Source organism: Epinephelus moara, chromosome 16, assembly GCF_006386435.1.
Source record: "Epinephelus moara isolate mb chromosome 16, YSFRI_EMoa_1.0, whole genome shotgun sequence".
Lineage (NCBI taxonomy): Eukaryota > Metazoa > Chordata > Actinopteri > Perciformes > Serranidae > Epinephelus > Epinephelus moara.
In genome coordinates this window covers 22,507,651-22,523,168 of record NC_065521.1, presented here as the reverse complement: position 1 = coordinate 22,523,168, position 15,518 = coordinate 22,507,651, and the positions used below count along the sequence as shown (strand labels likewise).

The following is a 15,518-nucleotide window of genomic DNA, read 5'->3' as shown; positions in this document are numbered from 1 at the left end:
TATAATTAAAAACAGCTTACTAGAATAAATGTACATGAAATTTTGTGACTCAGTAGGTTTAAAAATTATTTGAGTTCACTAATTAAATACAATCAATTAGACGATTCATACAACTGTATTGTTAAAATTAAAAAAGCATTCACAGTATCAATAAAGAATGACTGCTCTCTACTTGGCTCAGTACCATAAGGAAACATCCTCATATTGTTTAAAAATAAAACTGACACACTGACACTCATTCATGTTTCTTTCTTCAGTTTCCTGCATCGTCACGACGAGGCTTTTTCTACTGAGCCTCTGAAGAACACTGGCAAAGGAGCCCCTCTGGGCTTTTACCATGTCCAGAACGTAAGTGCACACACACTCACACATACTTTACTTTACTGCTCTTTGACAGCTTCATGTTAATTCATTTTGACGACACCTGTTTTTCACTGTTTGAACAGGTTTCAGTTGAGGTCACAGAGTCCTTCATTGAATACATCAAGAGCAAGCCCATCGTGTTTGAAGTGTTCGGCCACTACCAGCAGCACCCGCTGCATCTTCATGGCCAGGACCTGATCAGGTTGGTGCTGTTAATAAAATTATCTCCGCTGAAGAGATGCTGTATTACTTTAAAGTAAGTTTTTCTGATGCTGTATTATTCATATTTGGTGCACCTGATAGACTTTGTTGAATTTTTCCAATTGGTTTCTGTATTTTAAGTCGGTTGTACATTCATTTTAACAGTCCTCCAACACCGTCAAGGAAATACTATCCTATTCCCATGCCTCTGTCTAAACCAGGTAAGGATTTTAATGTCCTCACAGTGTAACAGCAGAATGTTCTGCACTGTCACCCTCATTTCAGCATGTTTCTTCTGCTCATATTGGTTATATCAGCATGCCTCATATGTCCTTCCACTTTTCTTTCATTTCTCGCTTCCTCTGGATTTTTTTGTCTCACTCTCCCACCATCCATAATCCTCTTACCCAACTCCATCCTCCCTTTCCCACATCTCCTGGTTCACACGTCCCCTCCAATCTCTCAATATTTGCACAACATCATACACTAAAACCCCAGACCATACCCGTAAGATAGAGCTGGTCCGCTACCTGATGAGTGGCTATGTGAATGGCAAAGTGCTGGACACGCTGTCCGAGCACGCCAACGCCCTGGCCTCCACTGCTGTGGCCAGTCTGGAGGACGAGGCCGACCAGCTCTCTCACTTCATCTGCCTCCCAGTGCCAAATGACCCTGTGTTTATTGTGCCCAGGCACCATGGTTGGTACAGCAGACACTGTAGTAGTTGGGGCATTAGATGCACCTGTGTTGTAGTGATTAGACTAGTGCTGTGCTTTGCTCACGTGGTGCTCTGAGACTGCAGGCAGCAGCACCACAAAGCTCTGCAGTGGTTATGTGTGCTGCACCTCACTGCAGGTCTATTTAGGTCCAGTCAGCTCAGTCCAGCCCTCCCCTGTCGCTTACAGTCTGGCCTGAGCTGACACCTTCAGGTAAACCTGCTGCATGTGCTAAATCCTAAACCAAATAATGAAACAGGTATTTATCATTATCCAAGAGGATCCCTGACATAGCATTCACAGCAGAATACAGAGGCTTAAGCCTTTATAGGTTCAGCTGCAGTCCAATTACGGTAGTTTTCATGTGGAATAATGTTCATTTCAACCATATTGAACACAAATGAATGTAGCCGTGTGCCTCAGAGATTAGCCCGTTTCAACAGGAACATAATCCTGACGTGTCTGACAGCAGGGTGCTGTCAGTGGTGGTGTAATCTGTGATTTAGCCCCTCATAGCATCTCAGTATGTGCAGCTGTTAGGTTTGAATATCATCATGTTGTATTTTGCCTGGTGTCTGTGTCCAGCTTATTTCAGTAATAATGGACTTTATGATTAACACGTCCTTTAAAGGTGTACAATGTAGGAGTTGTCAGGTACTGTTTGTAAGCAGTATCGCCATGGAAAGTCAAAGCCATCCCCAGATTCACTCGGGTTTGCTTTATCTGCGATTTATCAGTGCTGTTTTTGATTTTTGTAGCTTCCTCTTGGATGTGCGCTACTTACACTATAGCAGCTTGTCACAACCTTTCTATTAAGCCCAGAGTTTGGCCTCACTTGTGCGCTGTGCATAGTAATGTCCAGAAAGAAGCAAAATAAAAAGAAAATACAGGCCGAGGGCAGAGTCTCTGCAGAAAAAAACAACGCCACACACTTGTAGTGGGTCATAAGTGATAATTTATAGGGATTATCTTTGTATGAGTCTTTAATTTGTTTGTCCTGCATAGTATACATTTAGATATTGGTGTTACAGTATAGGTGTTGGCTAATGGCTCGGTCCAGGCTTCTGCAGTGTGTTCACATCACATATCCAGCTTCCATTTATTAAACCAGTTGATTATAGTTAATGTCTGTCACTTATTTTCATTCATCCGCTCTGAAATTAACAGATACCCCCTGTGTGTGTGTGTGTGTGTGTGTGTGTGTGTGTGTGTGTGTGTGTGTGTCTGTGTCTGTGTCTGTGTGTCTGTGTGTCTGTGTGTCTGTGTCTGTGTGTCTGTGTGTGTGTCAGTTCCAGCCACCAAGCTGAACACCATCACTAAGTCCAACCTGGGTCAGTGTGTCAGCAAGTACGACCTGCTGGTCTGGTTTGAGATCAGTGAGCTGGAGCCCACTGGAGAGTGAGTGTCTACACTTTCATCTCATATTCACACACAGCAGCAAGTAAAATGTTATCAGATACTTGATGTTCAGTGTTATTTTAAAAAGACACGTGAGGTCTCAGATTCATTTCAAAGTGCTCTCAAAGTTGAAAACAATACTGTCAAATTAAAACAGTTTCATTTTGTTTCTGCAAAAGAAATTTATATTACACATTACAATACGTGATGATAGGCAAGCAATATATGAAAGAGTTAAAAGAGAATAAGATGAAGAAATACTGTATTTATATATAAGCATTAAATATCTACCTCTGTACCTCCAATAAGAGTCATATTTAGCAACATAACACCTGCATAATATGTCCTTAGACTTCAGAACCTCCCAGCAACGACTTGATATGAGCCATGGCCACAAACACAGTAAAAACCTGATATGACAGGTTCATAAAAATAAAAGTTGTTGTGAGTTTTGTAAGCCTCAGTACAGGTTAGAGGGTCTGTGGAGCTCAGGTCTCTACGAGGGCATATTTCAGCAGCAAATGAACAGTAAGTCAGTGTAAACTGTGAAAAGATTAAGAAGATTTGAAACATTTGCCTTTGAACCAGAACATGTCTCCCTTTTGTGTGCCATTGTCAAGGCAAATGTATTATTTTTTAATACAATTCTCCCAAAGAACACCATGAGATGTGTTACCTGTGTCCAGACTGAGTGTGACCTCCCTCCTTCCACAGGTACATCCCGGCTGTAGTGGATCACAGCGGAGGACTGCCCTGCAATGGCACCTACCTACTGCACCAGGTACTGGAGATCAGCACAATTCCTAATAATCATACACACTAAATTTATAACCTTCATGGCATTGCACACACTGTTAACTTAAAGAAACATGATAACCTCCTGTTATGTGTGCTGCAGGGGATCCAGCGGAGGATCACGGTGACTCTCATCCATGAGAAGGGAAGCGAGCTCCACTGGAAGGATGTTCGTGAGCTGGTCGTGGGTAAGTGGTCTTCCTTCAGGGATTACTACCTTTCTATAGCAAACAGGCACCAGAAATGTGAAACGCTGCTGTTTCACAGTAGAAGAGAATCAAGTGTTGCTACATGATTGTTTCCTCATTCACACAGCAGAATAATCAGTGGGACACCCTGACAATATTATACAACACCTTTTATTGTCTCAAAGGAGGCAGCACTGAATATATTTCCTCAGTCACAATCCCAGTCTGGGGAGCTGCGTCTGTTTCGCCTCAGGCCGCCTCTCTCTTTAGTAGTTTATACTGTAGCTGTAGCTGATGGACGAAATAATTACATTTCACATTTTACACTCTGAGCTGCTGACATGTTTATCTAGAGATGCTCATGAGTGAGCAGACATGCGTGTCTTGCTGCTGGACACTGTGACATCATGGCTGTTAACAGACAAACTGACTGGTAAACTACTTGTCCTTAAAACTCAGAGATCTGGAGTTGGGGAAGCAAAAGAGGCGTGACGTGTGTGACATGTAACCAAATAGCATTGGCCTCTACTGGGACATATAACATACATGTCAGTAGGGCTTTCTAAAGAATAACAATGACATTAACCTGGTAATATGAACTATTTGCTGTCCCTGTTATATAGCGGTTGATCTTGTTCTCTGCCCAGAGGGTAAGAAGCTCCTGGACCGCATTGACTCCCCAATTTACTGACGTTTTCGGTTACTGTTATTCTTCTGTGAATTAGCTGCTAAATGCTGCTCCTCCTGCTGGCTTCCCTTTTACACAGACGTCAATTCGCGCTGTTACTACCTCTGTTAGCGGCTTCAAGGCGAGACAACTCTGCCCCCCCCCCATTACGTGATCTTACCTCTTGTACATAACAGTGAGGCAGAAGAACAGAGCGTAACATTCCCTCCCTGAACAAGGGGTTACTCTTGGGAGAGTTGCCATATAAAGCATGTATAATCCATGACAAGATGTTGATGTGTTGTGCTGCGCTGTGTCCCACCAGGTCGTATCAGGAACAAGGCTGAAGTGGACGATAGCGCTGCCGATGCCGTCCTGTCCCTCAACATCATTTCTGCCAAGAACATCAAGTCATCCCACAATTCCAACAGGTAGCTGAAATACCCACCGGCTATTTATAATAATCAGTATAATGCTTGTTTTCTGATTATTACTCCAAGCCTAATCTGAAACACCTTTTTTAAATACAGCAAATGTCAACCTTAGTTGTTTTGATGTTTTTTTCCATTATTGCCACATGTTACTGTTGATTTCTTTTTCTTAAAAACATTAGAAACAGTATCATCTGTGTGTGTCCTTGTCTTTATATTTGCTGAAGGCTTGGTGGAATCATTGCATGAGAATCTCCATTTTCACTGCTGTTAATTTTCCTGTTAATTTGCTCCATTGTCTCTGTTGCCTGACTCTCTGTGCTTCTCTCTTTTTTTGTCTGTGCACTCTCTTCTTTCCTCCTGCTGCGGCTGGATTCTTGATTGTGCTCAGGCTTTCTATTGATAAGGATATTGATAGGTACCAGTGACCAGAGAACATAAGGCTCCTTCTGTGAAAGACCTTTATGTTTCTCTTTAGTCCTGTAGAGTCATAGAAATAAGTCCTCCACAGTTTGTGTTTTTATTGGCATGTTGCATTAGGTCTGCCTTTATGTCCATCAGTATTCAGCATCTGAAAAATGAATCCTATTCTAACTAAGTTCCACAAAAGTAAAGGCACTCTTACATGCAAATGCAAAACCCTTTTTGTATCAGTGTGTGTCATGGTATGTTGATCTCCTGTGGCACCCAGATTCAAAATGAATGCTTTCCTCTCAGCTGTTATTCACTGTGTGAGTTGTAGCTCAGTAACAACCAAGGCCATTGAGGCACCAGCAGGGCAGCTCTGGCTGTCAGTCTGTGGGTAAGACTGCCCCCTGCTGCCAAAGACTGGAACAGCAAAAACCATGAAAGAGCCTCACAAACAGTCATTTCTGTTGAACAATGTGCAGTAAACAGCAGAAATTAATGTATTTCTTTTGGTTTATATATCTGTCAAGTAGTCTGATGCTCTTTACATTGATACTATGAGGTATATTATTTGTATTGTAGCTTAAACATGTCATAAAGAACACATTGTAAATTCTGCTTGCTGCCGTTTGGGTTTGTGCCAGCTGTCACACACACGGCTCGCTGCACTCGCCACATTCCTGACACTCTGTTAACTACTGCAGCTCCTGATCACGTTGTGTCTATTGTCAAGCTCTCACCTCGGTGTGCTTCCTCACATCTTGTCATGACTGAGGATAGGTGTGAGGGCCACTTCAATCACTGCAGTGTTCACTGTCATAGTTGTACTCCACCGCATCAGTAACAGAGTATCTGACTCTCTGTTTGGTCAGTTACAAAATTAGACTTTTATCACTGCTGCTGTTTGCACACAGATCCCACACACTGTCGTTAACAAAGCACCAAGCAGGACTTTATAGAAGATAACACTGTGTAAGTAAATTTCGCTGTCGATAATTGAAGATTTTTTTTGGTTTTCCCTTTCAGGACATTCTACCGCTTCGAGGCAGTGTGGGACAGCTCCCTGCACAACTCCCTCCTGCTAAACCGAGTCACTCCATATGGAGAGAAGATTTATATGACCCTGTCTGCATATCTGGAGGTTTGTCATTGCTCCTCTGTATTGTACCTTTTTGCATTCATCTCCATGGAATTATTTCTACTGCATGGCAGAGTCTTGCACAGATTTAATGTCCAAGACCTGCTCCTGCCCCGACACCACGATGTGCAATACCACTCTTGCCTCACCACCCGCACATATGACCAATTAGTTCTGTATAGTTCATACATAAAAATGCCATTTTAAAATAGCCAACTCAACCCAGATTTTTTTAAAATGGCGGCTCGCAAAACTATGCCGTACAATTGATGACGTGCAGATGTCCCTCTGTATGTTTGCCGATGGAAGGATTCAGTGAATGACGTATTGAAGATTATGTCACAGCAGTTTTATGTGGCATTGCCATGGCAATCGGCTGATAATGCCGCCGACGCTGAGGGGGTACTATCCACAGTAGAAAACAAAACAGAGAACATACCTGAGTCAAGTGAGTCGAGTGGTACCATGAGTGGAAATGCGGCATCTGTTTACCCCTCCGTATGTCAACGTATCTAACATACCTGCCGTGTCTCCTCTTCACAGCTGGACCACTGCATCCAGCCTGCTATTATTACCAAAGACATCTGCATGGTCTTCTACTCCCGAGACGCAAAGATCTCCCCTCCCCGTTCCCTCAGGAACCTCTTTGGGAGTGGGTACTCGAAAACCCCTGACTGGTAAGACTCCCATTTTGTGGTAATGTCTTTCACCCAAAGTTAAAGACAGCTGGATCATGTTATAGCCATACAGTACCCTAAAATAGGATCTCCTCTGGTTCATTACAGCAATCGAGTCACTGGCATCTACGAGCTGAGCTTGTGCAAGATGTCTGACACTGGAAGCCCAGGTGAGCAACAACATCATCAGATGTTTTAAGACAAGCTGCCAGTTTATCATGACTCCTCCGAAAGCCTTGTCCTAATGTGTGCTTTTGTCCTGAGCAGGGATGCAGCGGAGGAGGAGGAAGGTTCTGGACACATCAGTGGCTTATGTGCGTGGGGAGGAGAACCTGGCCGGCTGGAGGCCCAGAGGAGACAGTCTCATCCTGGAGCACCAATGGGAGCTGGAGAAAATGGAGCAGCTGCATGAAGTGGGTCCTTAAAGATCACACTCACCTGCAAGCTAAAAAAAACCCCACTCTTTTTTGACCTTTCAAATCTTTCCTTTGTCTCCCCATCTGAGAGAAAATACCCACTTTCTTCTGTCAAAGTTTTTTCACATGATGGAAACTTAACTTATACCTAACTCCGCCCCTGTCATTCATAGGTGGAGAAGACCCGCCACCTGCTCCTGCTAAGGGAGAAGCTGGGAGACTCGGCTCCAGTGGGAACAGCTCCCACCACCAAGTCCCTGAGCGAGCTGCTGTCACCCAGCATGAGCTCAGACAGCCTCTCCACCTCCACCTCCATCTCCTCTCAGATCTCCAGCACCACCTTTGAAAGCGCCATCACGCCCAGCGAGAGCAGCGGCTACGACTCGACCGACATTGAGAGCCTGGTGGATCGTGAGAAGGAGCTGGCTACTAAGGTGAGAGCACCTTCAGTGTTACGGGATACTGACAGTGATGATTTACTGTTTGCTGCAGAGTTCCTCTCCTCCTCTAACAGATAAGCCTCATCTTTGTTCTCTGTAGTGCCTGCGCCTCCTGACACACACCTTCAACAGTGAATATAACCAGGTGGTCAACAGTATCAGTGACTGCAAGGTGAGTAACGACTGAAAGAAACGATGCACTTTAAAAGTAGTCAATATGTTCACGCTGTCTGGTTCAGATTTATCTCAGTGCTCATATTCTGCCTAACAACTGTTTCATGCTCTTTTTGCCCTCAGCTGTCTGACATCTCACCAATGGGACGTGACCCATCAGTGACCAGCTTCAGCAGCGCCACTCTCACCCCTTCCTCCACCTGCCCTTCTCTGTCTGACTCCCGCTGTGGTTCCATAGACCAGAAGTAAGGCTTTTACTCTCACTCAACACTCAATTCATTGTGGTAGATTTGATACACAGGCTGTTAGCATGATGCTAACTTGGCGCACTTTCTTCCTAAGGACCCCAGAGAACAGCTCCCGTGCCTCCAGTCCCTCCTGCTCAGACTATGAAAACTTCCCGATGGTTCCCAGTCTGGAGACCTCCTACTTAGCACGAGCTGGGAAGAACGAGTTCCTCAACTTGGTGCCTGATATTGAAGAAATGAGGCCAGGGTGAGTGTTGACATGTTCGCTCCTCTGCTATTATGTTCGTCTGAAAGATTTTCTCTTCTTTCCACTTTTATGTGCAGTGATGTAATTTTAGAAAGTCAGTATGAGATGCATCTCACAGAGCAAACACAAACCAATAATCCTGTTTTCCAATCCAAGCAGAAATAATGTGAATTGATTTCTGATCTCTGGTGTTTTCAGCTGGAAGCAAACCTAATTTTCTTTCTGCAGGAAAACAAAACAGCCTCTCTTTTTCTTCTTGCTCCTTATAGATCCGTAGTTTCCAAGAAAGGTTTCCTAAGCTTCATGGAGCCACGCTCCAACTCGTGGGTGAAGCACTTTGTGGTCGTGCGCCGGCCCTACGTCTTCATCTACAACAGCGACAAGGACCCAGTGGAGCGGGGCGTCCTCAACCTCTCCACAGCACAGGTGGAATACAGTGAAGACCAGCAGGCCATGCTTAAGGTAGAGTATCAAGTCTTCAAGTGTATTCCTGCTTCTCAACATGACACTTACACAGTAAATACCATAGACTTTATCATAAAGATGGACAACTGGACTGCTTCCTTAAAGTGAAGCCAAAACATCTCCATCGCTCACTGCTGGCTGGCTGCAGTGCAGGACCAAACTAAAAAGTCAAAGTACACATCAAATGAATTTTTCCCAAAGATGTTTTTTGTAATTTTAGTCTTGGAGTGCTAAGTGCTTTCCAAATCCACAATTCAACCAGTCAACAAGGGGCCACAAGCAGACTTTCTACAGACTTTCAGAGAGTCCGCTTGGTGTGCACACTTCAGCAGACTTTACTGATTTAATAACCCAAAATTCATTACAAAATGGACATGACATTGTGGGTATTTCAGCTGCTTTTCCAAAAAAATAAAAAACTTATGAATGTGTAAAATAGTTATTGATAGTTAGGTCTATTAAAATGCTACTTGAATTGTGAAGGCCAGAAATAATATTCAGCCACATCATGATACAGAAATATGTTTAAGTCTAGGCTCTAGAGGGACTGAAAATGCATTTTGTTATTGTAGCAGATCAGGCTGTGCAGTGTAATAGGCTAAAAAATTGGCTGAAAAACAACAAAGGAAGGTCTTCTTATGTCAGTAATACCCAATTTATTGACTCATTGTCCTGTCTTTAATTGCAAACATTTCTCTTTTTAAACGTGTAGCCTGTATGTTATACAGAGATGTCTTAATACATTTTTGTTCAGTCACATAAAAGGTTAGACTTGGGATTTAGATTTTGTCATCCACAGGGACAGAGGAGTAGGCACTATTCATTACCTTCTATGACATATATATGAATATGACAGCAGCGATAGTTGAACGTTTAAAACGTCTTAAGTGCTGTCTATCAGCTGCTTGCAGTCTCTGGCCACGTGTTAACAGTAAATACGTCACACTACATGCAACTGAAGTCTGCAAGGGCTGCAAGTCCGAAGGGTTGACATTCAGATTCAGCCTCTGGCTCCAAATGACGTCACCAGCGCAAGATGACGGTGGCCGTGTCTGGGATATTTTAGCTTTATTGTTGTACAGTGGGAGGATGCGGAGACATGTTGTCCGTCTTTATATACAGTCTATGGTGAATACATTTCTATCTCTTGATATGAGAAAACTGCACATCAGGTTTATCAGTCTCTTTTGCAAAAAAGGGGAATAACAATATAATATGACCTTTATTCATCATTGCAGTGTAAACTTGCACAATACACATTGCAAGACTGTAATATTGCATACAGGGATTTATTTTTAATAAGTTGAAAGAGTATCAGTAGAAAACTGCACTTTGAATGTAACTATCATTCCTTTTTTTGGTGCCCTTTGTGATCATGTCAGTGTTCAATAAAAGATATGGATTGGTTAAAGTAGCAGAACTCAGAATTGAGTACACCTTAATATCTGTTTATTCATAGCACATAATGTTGTTATTGCAACATTCAGCGTTATCACATTTCAGATCTTTTCCTCATATGGTGCAGCCCTAGAAAAAAATAACATCGACAACAGCTCTTAAAAACTTTTATCCTTTAGTTTGATAGAAAACCCCAAAGCTGTGCAGCATGACCAATATTTGTTGTTTATTTTGCAGACTCCCAACACATTTGCAGTGTGCACAAAACATCGAGGAATCCTCCTGCAGGCCAACAATGAGAAAGACATGAACGACTGGCTTTACGCATTTAACCCCCTGTTAGCAGGAACGATAAGGTACACACACACACACACACACACACACACACACACAATTCTCTTACACAACCCTGAGCAGGAAGAAACTCTACATTCTTCAGAAACCACATTCGTGTCTTCACAACATAAAATCCTGTTCCCACAGATCCAAGCTGGCGAGGAGGCGCAGTGGCCTAATGAAGAACTGAGCGGGTGGACCGGCACACGGGAAACCACGGCTTCCACTGTTTCTGGGAAGCCTTTTGAACATACCAAGTGTTAACACTTATTAATCATTGTGATTCTTGACAGTTTTCTCTTGTAAGTAGACTTGTGGCTTAAGTCTCCTTTCATGCGACTAAAAGTTTCAGTTCCAGAAAAATTTGCCTCCCCCTCTCCCTCCAACAACCCTCTGCCAACTTAGCTTTCTTCCTCTCTATCTCTCCTCCCTTCCTCCTCCTCAGCTTTTTGTGTTTTTGTTTTTATGACAATGTTTGGGTCTAATTTTGTTCCGCTTTGTTGTCATTCCCTAACTCCCTAACTAGTAGCATGTTGTAATAGTCTACTTGTGTGTGCACGATTCTTCAGAAAACTGTTCTTTCTGGCCACTAATTTTCAGTTTTGCCAATCATCTGTAAAGAAATTGTCTCTATCAGTGTTATTTGTCTCCCGAGAAGAGTTTATTTTTATGTTTAGTTTTTTTTTAATATGCCCGCATGATAACTGCAGCAGTCCTCAGGAGAAGACCAGGTTTGCTTAATCAAAAAAATAATTATTAAAAGTCTGATACAGTTGAAACCATGAAGGAAAAATTATACATCCAAGCGATGTATTAGTTTACGTTCTGCTACAGAAAGCAAGGCTACTTCAAGATCTATTGCTGCTAATGAATTCATAGGTTTTTCTTCTCCTTGTGAGATTCTCATCAGGCCGCCGCCGCCTCTTGCTCCCCCCTGCCATATGCTAAATGGCGTTTAGAAACAAAATGTTACGTCTGAAAAACGTGTCCCGGCTCAGTGAGCTCTGAGGGCAGCGCTGGATTTCCACCGTCATCCTTGTGATATTTAGACCCCACTCCTCGGCATATTCACCAACGCCAACCCCCAATAGTGCCGTCAGCCATGCATTTGTGTCAACATCAAAAATACATGCAAACATGTATGAAGATTATTTCATATCTTAGCAGTGAAAAGCAGAAGTAGATATTCGTCCCTGTCATTTTTGCTATTACATCTCAAGAGAAAAAAACAGGGTTTCGAGGAGAGGAGGAGGAGGAGGAGGAGGAAGACGGACAGTCCTCCAAGGAGAGAGTATGATTTGTACATACAGTCTGTTCTGGGATCAGTGTGGTAGTTAGCTCTCATTTAAGACATTCCTCTCAGCTCCTCTCGCAGTTCTTCTTACACATTGAGCCTCAGACTTTAAGAGAGTCTCAACATTTAGTTAGCTGAAGACAAAACAAAAACCTGGTGAAACGGGAGGAAGAAGTAAGAAAAGAGAATGAAGTTGCAATGCTCCAGTCTTGACGCCAGTAGATAATTGAAGCAGCTGCTAGCACATTGCCTGCAGGACAGTTACTGAATAGTCCAGCCCGTGACTCCCCTCGCTGTCATGACGGTGTCGGGTAAAACCTCTCAAGAGAAGTACTCTCTGTTCAGCAGCACCACGTGTTCATTTTCTACTTGTGTTCTTTGAATTGAAACTCCTCTAACTCTCATTAGGTTGACATTTCCTTTTTTTAATTTAATGATTAACATTTTTTCTATCATGCTTTTAACCATTCCACGGTGAAGTTTTATATGAAATGTTACAGAGGGCATTTATTTCTTAAGTTGTAACCAGCTCTACTGGTGTTTAACCTTATTTTGCACATTAACACATATCTATAGCAAGACGAGGGCAGGTCACACAGGATGAGTCCGAGATTATTTCTGAGTATCAGGATAAGAGCACATATCGAGGCTACACTGGATAGCTGTTTACGAGAGAGAAGGAAAGTGATGTTAAAGGGACGACATATGCTCAAAAGGTTTTATTTCTGATATTGTTTATGAAAATATTTGCTCTGGACATCACAGCTGCTACATTTGGCTCCTGATGAGTTATGCCTCTGTTTCTTCACGTGGTAGAAAAGTGTGATGAGCACAGACGGGCATTAAAAACTGGCCAGCCAACCAGTTGTACGCCTGCTGTGTCATGACTGAGACATTAAGGTTGAAGGTGTTGAAACAGAGGCAGCCATCGCCTGTTACAAGTTGGTGATGCATCTTCATTGTTTGCTGATGTAAAGACAGAAAACATTTGCCTCGGAAGTCAGACGTCTCTCTGCCCTCGGGTCGGCCAACCTGCTGGTCAGGGAAACAAAAACCTGCTGAAGTGTTTCTGAGAAATGTTTTGTCTTAAAGAGAAAAAGCATCTATGCACTGACCAAGGCTCCAAGTGCATCGTACCTCACGTTAACCCCAGCGTACTGTAAGAGATATCAGAGATACGAAGACCTGTCAGAGCAAACATTTTCACTTCACTGACTAATTTGCAGAGGTCTATTATTTTGGATTGTGTATTTATTGTTTGCAATGTATATATTAGTTTGCAGCTCTTTGCACATATTAATAAAAGGTTCAACTAACTGATCAAATAAAGTCTGTGCGGTTTAGTTGTTCTACTCAGAGTGAACCAAATGATGGTGTGGCAGCCTCTCCCAGTCCGAACTGGGGGAGCGTTGAATGTACTACGAAGGTGTGTGTTTCTCCATCGTTTAGAAAGAGAACTAAAATGTAACCCGCCGCATCTTTTTCAGGGGAGGTGAGTTACATTAGTGCTTCCTCTTTAGTAGAAAGTGGTTTGAGTGACAGTCTGCTTTTTGATTTGAAGAATATTTACTCACGACTCATGCTAGCCAGCCACTTGAGTTATAACAAAACAAGGGTGGTTTTTAACTCATTTTGTTTTTTCTCTAATATCAGGGAATATAATACAAAGTAGCTAGTGACATCTAAAATGACAGTATACTATTGTTGTGCTGGTGTCTTTCTTCACCTCAACACTTTTTCTTTTTTCCGTTGATGCCTTTCGAAACAAAACTAGCCATGATATTTTCCATCTTCCCCTCTGACAATTAATATCAGTTAACTGCGTTCCCTATGGATCTGTTCACCGAACGAAACAAAACAAACAAACAAACAAACCCACGACATCAACACTGTACATTATTTGTCAGACTGGTTTCATTTTCATACTTATTTTGTAAATATCTGTGTTGTATGGAGCTTGAATTAAAATGTAAATATGTTTACTGTATTTGTAATAATTATAATCCATTCGCTGTATAGCATAGATGTGTCATGCAGATATCCTAATTCTGTGTATGGTAATCTTGCACCATTGAACTGTTTAGTGAATGAGGCAACAATAAAAAGTACAAACTGTGCATTAGCAGAACAACACCTGCCTGCCTGTCTTGTGTTTTTTGGTCTGTTTGACTCCTGTCCCCAGGTGTCATTGTGTATATGTGACAACTTCTTGATACCTGCAGGCTACAGAAGCATCTCTGCCAAGATTAGATCAGATTAGATTAGATGTGTTGAAAATGAGGAGAATAAACTACTGATGGAATTTCAAACTTAGTAGGAAGTGAAAGTTTTGGCTCATAGTTTTGACTTTTTAGAATAAAGTTTACGAGTAATTGTCTGTGTGTCAAGTCAAACTCGATTTATCTCTCAAATTTGGTGTACAAAGTTTAAAAAAGTAACTTATGCTTTTGTCTTCCTAAAACATAACGATAGACTTAGTATCTCATAATGTTGTTCTACAATGCATATATTCATAGAGAACTTTTACTCTTGATTATTTCCTCCAACACCACTTCCTCCTCCTCCTCCTCACTGCCTCTCATGCATATAAAGACGTTCTGATGTTAAACTGGTTTAGTGCAGTAAATTTGTGTGATCTGCCACAGATTTCCAGTCATTAGAGGAAGACATGAGGCATGGTTTATTAGCTGTGTGAAATCCCATTCCACATGGAAAGAAGACTGGGACTATCTGTATGAGTTAAAGATCTCTGCTGGGGAAAAGAAATGACTTGGCGTTTTCTTTTTTTACATTTTATGAAACATAAATCCTCCTAATCCAGCATTGATTACGATAATTTACTTCTGAATTACACGGTGTATCTTCTAATTCATATTTGTTTATATTTCATGTAAATTTGATAGGTTTTAAAAGGTTTTCATCCAGTTTTCTTTCAATAAAACCTCACATACCAAAATACAGAAGAACAATCTTTATTTCTTTATTTATCTTTATTTCTATGTCACAAAAAAAGTCAAAATTCTTTGTATATAACGCCATTAAAAAAGACGCACATAAAAACTCATAGAAAGTATGTTGCAAAAATGTCTTAAAATAAGTAATAGTATCATTCAAATTTCCACATCATAGTTAATCAAAAATATCATAAAACAGGTAATGAAAAAGACATAGTTTGGTTATCATATCATTGTATCGAATGCCATAAATAATTTCATATTAGTTTGTCATAACAAAAAAACATAGTGAAGTATGCCATGAATGATTTCATAATGTAGTATGTTTATGTCATAAAAAGTCATAATATACTAACTAATAAGGAACTGTAATGAATAAAATGTCATAACAAAAAGTCATATTGTAGTATGCAATATGTGAATTTATAATACAGTAAGCCTATGAAATTTTAAAGTCATTTAAAAGTTAATAACAATTATAGTATATACTATAATAATGTTGTTAAAAATGTCATAGTATAGTATGTCATCAAAAAAATCATAAAAATGTCATAGTATAGTATG

The 15,518-nt window shown here is 41.4% G+C and overlaps 1 protein-coding gene across 9 annotated transcripts in view; it reads left to right on the top strand.

The window, feature by feature from the left end:
* The window catches only part of kif1b (kinesin family member 1B), a 64,783-nt gene extending 50,652 nt beyond the window's left edge, over positions 1–14,131 (top strand). For all 9 annotated transcript variants that reach the window (XM_050063929.1, XM_050063926.1, XM_050063928.1 and 6 more), the window contains 18 exons: positions 258–348; positions 447–565; positions 730–785; positions 2,570–2,678; positions 3,393–3,459; positions 3,577–3,661; positions 4,654–4,759; positions 6,194–6,308; positions 6,849–6,982; positions 7,091–7,152; positions 7,250–7,395; positions 7,572–7,832; positions 7,939–8,010; positions 8,136–8,257; positions 8,355–8,507; positions 8,777–8,969; positions 10,608–10,726; positions 10,854–14,131. In XM_050063929.1, coding sequence (XP_049919886.1) covers positions 258–348; positions 447–565; positions 730–785; positions 2,570–2,678; positions 3,393–3,459; positions 3,577–3,661; positions 4,654–4,759; positions 6,194–6,308; positions 6,849–6,982; positions 7,091–7,152; positions 7,250–7,395; positions 7,572–7,832; positions 7,939–8,010; positions 8,136–8,257; positions 8,355–8,507; positions 8,777–8,969; positions 10,608–10,726; positions 10,854–10,896 — 2,053 coding nt within the window. In that variant the 3' untranslated portion in view covers positions 10,897–14,131. The remainder of the gene's footprint in view (positions 1–257; positions 349–446; positions 566–729; positions 786–2,569; positions 2,679–3,392; positions 3,460–3,576; positions 3,662–4,653; positions 4,760–6,193; positions 6,309–6,848; positions 6,983–7,090; positions 7,153–7,249; positions 7,396–7,571; positions 7,833–7,938; positions 8,011–8,135; positions 8,258–8,354; positions 8,508–8,776; positions 8,970–10,607; positions 10,727–10,853) is intronic.
* The last annotated feature ends 1,387 nt before the right edge of the window (positions 14,132–15,518 follow it).